This window comes from Grammomys surdaster, unplaced genomic scaffold, assembly GCF_004785775.1.
Source record: "Grammomys surdaster isolate TR1022 unplaced genomic scaffold, NIH_TR_1.0 126313, whole genome shotgun sequence".
NCBI lineage: Eukaryota > Metazoa > Chordata > Mammalia > Rodentia > Muridae > Grammomys > Grammomys surdaster.
Genome location: NW_021621113.1, coordinates 6,776,608 through 6,787,864, shown reverse-complemented (window position 1 = coordinate 6,787,864; position 11,257 = coordinate 6,776,608). Strand labels below are relative to the sequence as shown.

At 49.4% G+C, this 11,257-nt stretch overlaps 1 protein-coding gene across 4 annotated transcripts in view; it reads left to right on the top strand.

Moving 5' to 3' along the window:
• The window catches only part of Rps6ka1 (ribosomal protein S6 kinase A1), a 38,666-nt gene extending 34,878 nt beyond the window's left edge, over window positions 1-3,788 (top strand). For all 4 annotated transcript variants that reach the window (XM_028759575.1, XM_028759576.1, XM_028759574.1 and 1 more), the window contains 5 exons: window positions 564-725; window positions 896-972; window positions 1,091-1,208; window positions 2,468-2,605; window positions 2,949-3,788. In XM_028759575.1, coding sequence (XP_028615408.1) covers window positions 564-725; window positions 896-972; window positions 1,091-1,208; window positions 2,468-2,605; window positions 2,949-3,071 — 618 coding nt within the window. In that variant the 3' untranslated portion in view covers window positions 3,072-3,788. The remainder of the gene's footprint in view (window positions 1-563; window positions 726-895; window positions 973-1,090; window positions 1,209-2,467; window positions 2,606-2,948) is intronic.
• Window positions 3,789-11,257: the final 7,469 nt, after the last annotated feature.

The following is an 11,257-nucleotide window of genomic DNA, read 5'->3' as shown; positions in this document are numbered from 1 at the left end:
GAGAGAGAGAGAGAGAGAGAGAGAGAGAGAGAGAGAGAGAGAGAGAGAGAGAGAGAGAGGGAGAGAGGAGAGAGAGAGAGAGAGAGAGAGAGAGAAGGACCCATACTGCAGGTGCAGGATCCACCCTAGAAAAGAGCGGGTGATGGGCAGGTCAGAGGGAGAAACTGGGGCAGGCTTACTGCTGCTGGCATCTTCACAGAGATTTCAGAAAGGCAATGCAGAGCCAGTGAGATGGTTCAGCTTGCACAGGTGCTTTCTGCCGAGCCAGACAACCCGGATGTAGTCCCCTGAACCCACACAGTGGAAGGAAAAAATGGACTCTCAAGTTGTATGCCCTGGCATCTGCACACACAGTTTTTGGGTTGTTTGTTGTTGTTGTTGTTGTTTTTTAAGGCAGTATACCAACACAAACCAACATAAAGCCCTATTTCAATACCTTCCCCTCTTCTAGAAGCCTGGGCCTTTCTCTGTGTGTGTGGCAGTCTGTGTGACTTTCTCAGTTCTGACAGTTGGCATGGGTCACTACTACTGTACCATATACTGACCCCACCCCTCGGCCCTAGGTCGTCCACAGGGATCTCAAACCCAGTAACATCCTGTATGTGGATGAGTCTGGGAACCCCGAGTGCCTGCGCATCTGTGACTTTGGCTTTGCCAAGCAGCTTCGGGCTGAGAACGGGCTCCTCATGACACCTTGCTACACAGCCAACTTTGTGGCACCTGAGGTAAGTGGAGGCCCTGTCACTTCTCTCAAACATCCCATACTGTCTGGACCTTGACCCAGGTTCCAAGTGACGACATATAGTCCATGGCCCTGATTCTTCTCTACCCTATGAGAAATGTTTGATGTTTCCTACGCCCCTCAGCCTGACCACCCTCCCCTGCCTCCTGCCAGGTGTTAAAGCGTCAGGGCTACGATGAAGGCTGTGACATATGGAGCCTGGGCATCCTGCTGTACACGATGCTGGCAGGGTGAGTGTGACGGCTGGGCCCCTGACCCTGCCTTTGGGAGCTTCCAACCTCCTAACCTAACCCCCTAGTGCCAGGATGGAGGCCAGAGGCTAAAGCTGAATTTGGGACTTCTCTCTAGATACACTCCATTTGCCAATGGGCCCAGTGACACACCAGAGGAGATCCTTACCCGGATCGGCAGCGGGAAGTTCACCCTCAGTGGGGGAAACTGGAACACGGTCTCAGAGACAGCCAAGGTGAGACTTTGAGGCCTGGAGGACAGAGCCGGGCTGACATCAGCACCTTTTCACAATTCTCAGACAGGTTTCCTACAGCCTCCCTCTCAGTAGAATGTTCCAGAAATCCCCATTACATTATTACCCCAAGTAGAAGATTCCCAGACACAGGCCCCTCCCCTGTTAGTCTGGATAACTTCACTGCCCTTTATGTGTTCTAGGCCCTAAGGGATGCAGGGGGCTGCCTAACCCGTCTTTCTCCATGGAGAGTTGGTGTGCTAGAAAGCATGCCGGCCCTTTGTGGCTAGCTCTCTGGCCAGGTGTGTGGACATCTGTCCGAGCCCTGTGGGATGCCGCCCCAAAGGAGCCTGGGCTTGAACTCTCAATATTGGGATATTTCTATTCATCTAGAATGCCTCGCAGTATGGTTAAGCCCTTGGTGAATAGCATCCTGCCTGTACTGGGTGTTGTCACCTCTGTTTCTCAGAGGGAAAACTGAGGCTCTTAAGAAACAACTTATCGCCAGGCAGTGGTGGCGCACGCCTTTAATCTCAGTACCCAGGAGACAAAGGCAGGCAGATCTCTGAGTTCTGGTTTCAGCCTGGTCTACAGAGTGAGTGCCAGGACAGTTAAGGCTGCACAAAGAAACCCTGTCTGGAAAAACAAAAAAAATTAGAGTGCCGGGAACTGAACTCTCATCTTCTGGGAGAGCAGTGAGCACTGAGTTTGTTTGGTTTTGCTTTGAAGATATCTTCCCCAGCCTTGGCTGACCTTCAAGGCCTATGTCGCTGAGGCTGATTTTGAACTTGTGATCCCCCTGGCTCTGCCTTCCGAGTGCTGGGATTAAATACCTGCCGTGATTTTTCATGGATTTCTCTTTTCATTTTTGTTCTTCATTGTGCCGGAGATGGAGCTCTGTGCCTCGTGCATGCCAGGCCAGCTCTCAGACTCTTAGCTACATCCCCACCCCAGGGAGAGTCAAATTTAAGCCTCATGTGTCTGCATGACCCCTCCCTGCCCCCAGTCTTCAGGCAGTCCCCACCTTTCCTCATGGCTTTTCTGAAGGAGAAAGGGAAAGATATCCCCACATCCTAGAGCAGCAAGGAAGGGAGAAAGGGATTCTGGGATGGGGTCGGGAGGGGGGCTTCGTTGTATAAAGAGCGGACTGCAGGGGCTTGTGTAAGGGCTCAGGCTGGACACGGTTGGCCTTCCAGTCATTGGGGCACGGCTCTCTGCTCCCTCATGCCCCACCCGTCACCTCCTTGTCCATGTGTCTCCAGGACTTGGTATCTAAGATGCTGCATGTGGACCCCCACCAGCGTCTCACAGCCAAGCAGGTCCTACAGCACCCGTGGATCACCCAGAAAGACAAGCTTCCCCAGAGCCAGTTATCCTACCAAGACCTGCAGCTTGTGAAGGTAGGCATGAACACCTGGGACTGCCATGTGATCAGTGACCCCTGGGGTCGGGTTGAGGTTGGTCTCAGACCAGTGGATTATGGCAGGGACTTAAAGTGACCGAACCAGGCAGTTCTGTGTCTACCCAGAACCAGGGGATGTGGCAAAAGACATAGGGAGTCCCAGATTTATGGATTCTTGTGTCCCAGGAAAACGGGTAGCCATGAAGCAGCACCAAGGCAAGGAACACTGGGCTGGATGGTCTGGGGGACCTTGGGAGGGGTGGGCCAGACCCTGGGGTACATGTGTTCTGATGCCCACTACCCTCCCTCCTTTGTGGTCTGACCTACCTTTTCTCTCTTAGGGGGCCATGGCAGCTACGTATTCTGCACTCAATAGCTCCAAACCCACGCCCCAACTCAAGCCAATTGAGTCATCCATCCTGGCCCAGCGGCGAGTGAGGAAGCTGCCATCCACCACCCTGTGAACCTAGTGCAGACAGACTCCTCGGGGGCAGAGTCCTTCCCAGAGGGAGCAAGCCTGAGTCCCAGGACCAAGCGGAATGGAGTCCTGAAAGCAGCCCAGCTCACCCGTGAGGGTGTGAAGTGCCTTCCTCCCCGGACCGGCTCTTCTGGCCTCAGGCTCCTTCGTGTGAAATCCGCTCACTGTACAAACTATTTTTTAAGAAAAAAAAAAATGGCATCATCTACCATGAATTTTTTACAAGATCCATTTGCCCTTTTGACCATTGCAGTCCCAGGATGAACACTCATGTGTGTGGCCGAGACTCCCCTCTGTTGGCCAAGGAGCCATCTGCACACGCCTCCAAGCTGCCCAGCGTTGCCTCAGAGTCTGGCTCCTCAGCAGAACTTGGTCCCCAGCCGTCTCCTTTTCCGTTCTGTTCTGGGTTTCTAGAACCACTTTCTGCTAGAGCCAAAGACCCCAACCTGTCAGCTCTTGGCTGCAGGCACCAGCACCACAAAGCGCATCCACTGTGGGCCCCTGCGGTCGGATCGGACAACCCCGTGGAGAGGAGGCAGAGAGCACTTTTTGGGAGACTTCCTGTCTGCCACTGGACAGAGTTCACAGGAGACCAGGGAGGCGGTCCACGGGGGATGAGGGTTTTTTCATTTCCTCCTCAGCTGGTAACTCAGGGTTCATCTGTCCAAGGCCTTTCTAATAAACTTACAAACCAGTCAAAGCACCTGCTCTTCCACTCTTTATCCTCCTTGAAGACTTTGGCGGTGACAGGAAGCAGGCTAGGGACAGGTTAGCCCACTTGCTTGAAGCACACGTCATTTGAAGGGCATGTGAGAATCCCTCTGGTTCTGTGCACATGCTCCTACGGGGGAGGGGGGGGATCCCATCACAGAATGGATAAACACTAATGACATTAGCAACTAGCAACGGTTGCTGGCCCTTTGTGATTAAACATCCGGGCCTTAAACACTCCAGACAGGTACTCTGCCACCGTCCTCCCTCCTTTCCTCTGTGTGGTGCTCGAAATTGAACTCGGGGACCCCACATGGTGCTGTGACACTAAACTAAGCCCCTGTTTCATTTAATCTTAACCCTGTCAAGTAGAGACTTCCATTTTATGGGTGGAAAACAGGCTCAAAAAGAACAACATGGCTCTTCTACTCTCTTACTCTCTTACTCTCTTGCCTCTAGCTTCTCACCCTTCCTCCCTTCCCTTCCCCCTCTCTCCACGTGGTCATGGCTGGCCTCCACTTCTCTCCTCTCTCTCCTTTTTCTCCACCCTCTTCTCCCATTTCTCTCCCTACCTTTGCCCTCTGCTCAGAATAAACTCCCTCCCCTTTGGGAAAAAAAAAAATGTCTCATGCAGCAGACAGTAGGTGTTTTCTGTTGGGCCAGGTAGAGAATAAGGTCCTGGATCTTACCCCATGAGGAAATGACAGTTAACAACCCAAGGTCATCAGTAGATAAGACACGTAGAAAATCAGAATAGGGCAGGAGATAGGCCTCTGTGGAGAGTGAACCAGAGGCTGGATGGTAAGAACCAACCATTAGGACAGACCCGAAGACAGATGCAGGCTAGTTAGAGAACTAGAGAAATGGCTTGGTCTAGTGCTTAGCTGATGATATTGTCCTCAGAACCAGGAGTTTATGCACGATGAATCTGAGAAGGAGGCGGGGCTTTTCAGGCCAGACTTGAGCATTGTGAACAGTGTACGCTCTTAAAAGGATTCAGGGCAGTGGTTCTCAACCATCCTAATGCTGGAACCCCTTAACACAGCTCCTCATATTACGGTGACCCCAACCATAAAATGATTTCCATTACTACTTTGTAACTGTGATTTCGCTACTGTTCTAAATACCTGTTTTTTGATAGTCTTAAGTGACCCCTGTATTCCAGGGGTCGTGACCCACTGAGCCCACTAGGGGCTAGGCATGTAGTTCAGAGATACAGGCTTGTTTTCATTCCCCACACCATATATGACATGATTGTAACATGGTCTCTCTCTCCCCAGCCCCTTCCTACTCTAGCCTAGGCTGGTCTCAAACACCATACTTCTGCCTCAGCCTTCTAACAGGAAGTGAAGAATCACTGACCTATTTTTATGGTGGTGCTGGTAGAGTAAACCACATGGAAAAAGATAAACATGGGCTCCAGCCCTGGGCCGTTTCTACTATTTAAAGTCACTGCTGTAGACCGAGTTGACTGGAAGAGGGGGCAAGACGGAAAAACAGCATGATAGGTCAGAACTCAAGTGTTTTGAGCAGGCTGGGGAGGGAGATGGGAGTGGACAGGACATGCTTTGGGGGTAGGCGACACTTGCAGTTTTGGAGACTAGATAAGAGATTCAAGCCTGGCAGTGGTGGTGCACGCCTTTAATCCCAGCACTTGGGAGGCAGAGGCAGGCGGATCTACAGAGTGAGTTCCAGGACAGCCTGGGCTATACAGACAAACCCTGTCTCAAAAAAACAAAAAAAGAGATTCAAGAATAGCTTATAGCCAGCCAAGCTTGACTGAACTCACCTTTAATCCCAGCGGTCTGGAAGCAAACACAGGTGGATCTCTGTAAGTTCGAGGCCAGCCTGGACTATAAAGTGAGTACAGGAAAGTCAGGGCTGTCGACCAACCAAAAAAAAGGAGGGGGAGGAAGAGACGAAAGAAAGAAAATCTTATGGCTTTGCAGATAACATGCTTCCATGTGCTGACATCCTCAGATCAAGTCCCAGAACCCACAGTAGAAAGAGCCCTGAGCCAGCAAGTGCTCCTGACCTTCACACATGTGCTGTGGTATGTGGACCCACACTCACATACATAATCAGACACAATCAGATAATCAAAAACCCTTCTGAGCTGCTGGTGTTAGCACAGCTCTTGAGAGATGAAGGCAGAAGGATCAAGGTCTTGATTTTGTTTGGTTTTGGTTTGGAGCAGAGTTTCAAGTAACCCAGGATGAACCTCAGTGACAGATGTTCAAAGTCAGTGTGGGTTACATGAGAGGAGACCTTTCCTCAAGAAATCTAGGTTTGGTGTAGGAAAGAAGTTGGGGGTGGCCAGGTTTAATGGAAATTCTTGGTTTTCTGTAAGAGGTCCCTCTAAATATCCAAACTGACTCATCAAATAAGAGTTCTCATTAGAGGTTGGAATTCCAAGTTGTGGAGGTCCAAGCCAGGAAGCCCAGCACCTAGGAAGTGCAGACAGAAGAATCAGTAATTCCACGCCAGCCCCAGGCCACATTAGGAAGTTTGACTACACACCTGGTCCAGTATTTACCCTTAAATGACCTATCACAGTCCAAAAGGCAGACAGTTAGCTAACCATGTTCTATGTGACAATCCACTCAGTCCCTAGCATTAAGACCCTCCAACCTAGGGGGCTGGAGAGATGGCTCAGTGGTTAAGAGCGCTGACTGCTCTTCCAGAGGTCCTGAGTTCAATTCCCAGCAACCACATGGTGGCTCACAAACATCTGTAATGGGTCTGATGCCATCTTCTGATGTGTCTGAAGACAGCTGCAGTGTACTCATATATACATAAAAATAAAATCTTTAAAAAAAAAAAAAAAGACCCTCCAACCTAGCTGGGCAGCAGTGGTACACACCTTCAATCCCAGCATTCAGGAGGCAGAGGCAGGGAGATCTCTGAGTTCAAAGCCAGCCTGGTCTACAGAGCAAGTTCCAGGACAGCCAAGGCTACACAGAGAAACCCTGTCTCAAAAAAAACAAAAACATGCATGCATGCATTCATGCATACATACATACATACACACACACACACACACACAAATAAATAAGACCCTCCAACCTGCCATGCTCCTGCCTCTGCTGCATTCCACTGCCATGCATTAACTTGCTAAATATACTTCAAAAAACTACAAATGAACCAGGCTGTGGTAGTGCATGCCTTCGATCCCAGTACTTGGGAGGCAGAGATAGGCTGATCTCTGTGAGCTCCAGGACAGCCAGGGCTACACAGAGAAACCCTGTCTTGAAAAACCAACAAAACAAATAAAAAGTATAAATGGTACTTCCAAGGAGCAACTTCCAAGACGAAAGCTGTGGCTCTGCCTCTGTATACCACAGGAACCAGCTGGGCGAGCAAGCTCTTTCCCTGCTGCAGACTCTAGAATGTGGGCTATGCTTTGTTCTCTTAGGATTTTATTGCTGTAAAAAGACACCACGACCAAGGCAACTCTTTTTTTTTTTTTTTAAAGTTTTTTTTATTTTTTTTTTTTGAATACACTGTAGCTGTCTTCAGACACACCAGAAGAGGGCATCAGATCTCATTACAGATGGTTGTGAGCCACCATGTGGTTGCTGGGATTTGAACTCAGGACCTCTGGAAGTGCAGTCAGTGCTCTTAACCACTGAGCCATCTCTCCAGCCCTCTTTTTTTTTTTTAAAGATTTATTTATTTTATTTATGTGAGTACATTGTTGCTGTCTTCAGACACACCAGAAGAAGGGATTGGATCCCATTACAGATGGTTGTGAGCCACCATGTGGTTGCTGGGAATTGAATAGAGGACCTCTAGAAAAGCAGTCAGTGCTCTTAACCACTGAGCCATCTCTCCAGCTGCCAAGGCAAGTCTTATAAAGGACAACTTTTAATTGGGGCTGGCTTACAGTTTCAGAGGAATCGGTCCATTATCATCAAGGAAGGAAATGTGGCAGCATCCAGGCAGGCATGGTGTAGGAGAAGCTGAGAGTTTTATATTTTGTTCTGAAGGCAAACAGAAGTCTGGCTTCCAGGAGGCTAGGAGAAGGGTCTCAAAGCCCACACCCAAAGTGGCACACTTCCTCCAAACTCCCTGGGCCAAGTGAATTCAAACCACCACACTCTTGTATCCCTGGTCTGGCACACATTGCCATGGTTCTCAGCTAATGTTTATTAAATAAATGAAAAAATGCAGAACTCTGCATGATGGTGCTGGAGGAAGCATAGCCGTGAGCCACGAAACCCCCAAGGCAGCTTGATGTCTTCTGGCTTCCGGGCACCAGGCACCCATGTGTACAGACGTGCATGCAGGCAAAATACTCTACCACATTAAGAGTAACAAAAAGGGGCTGGAGAGATGGCTCAGCGGTTAAGAGCACTGACTGCTCTTCCAGAGGTCCTGAGTTCAAATCCCAGCAACCACATGGTGGCTCACAACCATCCGTAATGAGATTGGATGCCCTCTTCTGGTCTGTCCGAAGACAGCGACAGTGTACTCATAAATAAAATAAATAAATAAATCTTTAAAAAAAAAAGAGTAACAAAAAATAATAATAAGAAGAATTGATAAATGAATCATTTCCATCCATCTCAGTATCACTTGAAAATCAAGTAAGTAGATATGAATAAGGAAGGGAAATGTTTATGTGAAGTTTGCTCTCCTTTTGACTAGATCAGGACAGCAACCCCCCCCCCCACCCTAACTTACCAGACTCTAGAAACCCAGCTCACAACCACCAGCATCTGGGATAAGAACTTCTCTCTGATCACTGATTCTCTGGTCTGAACCTACTAACGGTGGCCAGAGTTGAGAAGACCCATCCATGTCTCAGCTGCCTCAGCTGCTTTCTACTGCTATGACAAAATGCCTGAGGCCACATTATCCGTGAGAGATAAAGGTCACAGCTCTCACCTCACCGTCAGTGCTAAGCACCGACTGGTTTCCATGTTTTGTTTCTTTATATCCTTGAATGATGCGATCAACCCTATTTCACACAGAGATTGACTTGCCCAAGGACACAGCTCAGGCTACAGAACAGAATTCACAAATGGGTGTGAATCCGTGAATCCGAACACCTCTGTGCTTCAAGTGTGCCTGAGAGTGACTCTGCATTACAAGGACCTGTCCGGCTCCCTCACTTCACAACAGGTTTATGTATGCCACGTATGCTGGTGCCTATGGAGGCTTTGGATTCCCTGGAACTGGAGTTATGTGGGTCTTATGTGGGTGCTGGAAGCCAAATACAAGCTCTTAACTGCTGAGCCATCTCCTGCCCCATGCATCCGGAGCATTTCTGGCTCTTTGCCCGTTTATGTATCATGCTTTCTAAGATTACCTCAAAAACAGTCCCTGTCAGAGGAAGGGCTGGCTCTCTGCCCATGTTAAGTATTCACAAACATTTGGGACCTCAGCCCATAAATTTAAACCCCCCCTCTCAATTCTTGAATGACAGGTCAGCCAAGGATCTGTCTATGTGTGGTTTGGCCTTTTTGTTGAAGAACTCATCAGAGGTGTGATCCACTGAGCCTCACTTCACACCAGGCAGGCAGGGCTCTGCTGTCTCACGGGGCTGGGGAGGTGGTTCTGTCGGCAGAGTGCTGGCCTCAAGTGTAGAAAGCTCTGGGTTCCGTCTCCAGCACTGCCAGGTGTGGGCATGTATACGTGTAATCCCAACACTTGGAAAGCAAACGGTAGGAGGATCAGAGGTTCGAGGTCAGCCTCAGCATCATAGCACATTTGAGGCCGTGTCGTCTCATTTTTGGTTTTACAGGAAGGAAATTGAAGACAAATGTACCCACAGTGTCCAAGCAAGGAAGTGGCTAGACCACTTTAAAAAAAAAAAAAAAAGCTTCTTTGTTGTGTATGCTCATGTGCCCACGTGGGTACATGTGGCAGGGCATGCAGGCAGAGGTCAGGGGACATCATGCAGATTTTGATTCTCTCCTATCTGGGGATCAAATTCAGGTCTTCAGGCTAGGTGGCAAATGTCTTTACTCATTCAACCATCTCAGCAGGCCTGTGTCTTTTGTTTTTGAAAAGGGACTATTGCCGGTGGTGGCGTACGCCTTTAATCCCAGCACTTGGGAGACAGAGGCAGGCGGATTTCTGAGTTCGAGGCCAGTCTTGTCTACAGAGTGCGTTCCAGGACAGCCAGGGCTACACAGAGAAACCCTGTCTCGAAAAAAAAAAAAAAAAAGGCGGGAGGGACTATCTCCTAATGCCCAGGCAAGCCTCCATTGCCTTGAGCTCCTCAGTTTCAAACCCCTCCTGTCCCAGGCACTTGTGTCAGTTCAAACCCCTCCTGTCCCAGGCACTTGTGTCAGTTCAAACTCCTCCTGTCTCAGGCATGTATGTCAGGCAGGTTTTGAGCCTAAGTCTATCTTATCCCGAAGTTCATATATGTCCTCTACTTGACCCTCATGTAAAGGCTAAATTTCAACTCATAGTGACTCATAAAAGCTTACAGTTAAAGAGCTTCAAAGGCCTAAACCCAACCCCTGCCTCCTACAGGAAGGCCCTTCAGCTAGGCACCCAGGCCTCGATCAAATATCACCAGCAGTGGAGAATCCACCTCACCACAGGGTAGTCCCCACACCCATGGAAAGTTCCTCTGCTCTGAGCTGAGATTTTCAGAATAGCTATACTTTATTCCTAGAAACAGAGAGGGGTTCCCCACTAACCCTGGGGGACTCGGGGGAAAATGATTCAACAAGAAGGAGAGAGGCCTCACTGGGTGCTGCACCTTCAGGGATGGTAGCGGCCGCAGCCACTTGGCAAAGGGGTAGAACTAAACGGTGGGGGGACTCCGGAGAGATGAGTGGGAGGACTCCTAACAGTGCTCCTTTCATTTCCCCTCCTGCTCAGTTCACCTGGGAAGGCAACAGTGAGTGGCCACAGCTCAGACACCAAGTCACCTGGATTTGTGGTTCTTTATGGTCTCAAATGCCAAATGAAAGTATACTTTATTATTTTATTCTCGTGTGTGTGTGTGTGTGTGTGTGTGTGTGTGTGTGTGTGTGTGCTTGAAAAAGCCAGAGAACAACCTTCAGTATCATCTTCAGGAATGCAGCCCACGTCCTTTGAGACAAGTCTCATGGCCTGGAGCACTCTGAGCTAGGCTAGCTGGCCGTCTGCCCCAGTAGCCTACCTCTGCCTGCTGAGCACCGAGCTTCTCATGTGAATTCTAGAGTTTGAATTCAGGTCCTTGAGTTTGCAGTGGGCGGGGGTGGAGGGGAGGAATTTACCAGGCTATCCCCCTGCCTCTACATGCAGTTATTGTGAGCCTGGATGGAGAATACCTTATAAGCAAACAGCCAGGAGGCTGGAGCAGGCAGGCTGGAGCAGTGGTTAGCTGAAGCTTGGATTTAGGCTGTTCCGTTTTGTTGGAATTTATGTATTTATTTTTTGAGACACAGTCTCAAATTGCTAGGCTAACCTCTGACTCTCTAGGTATCCAAGGATGACCTCAAACTCCTGACCCTC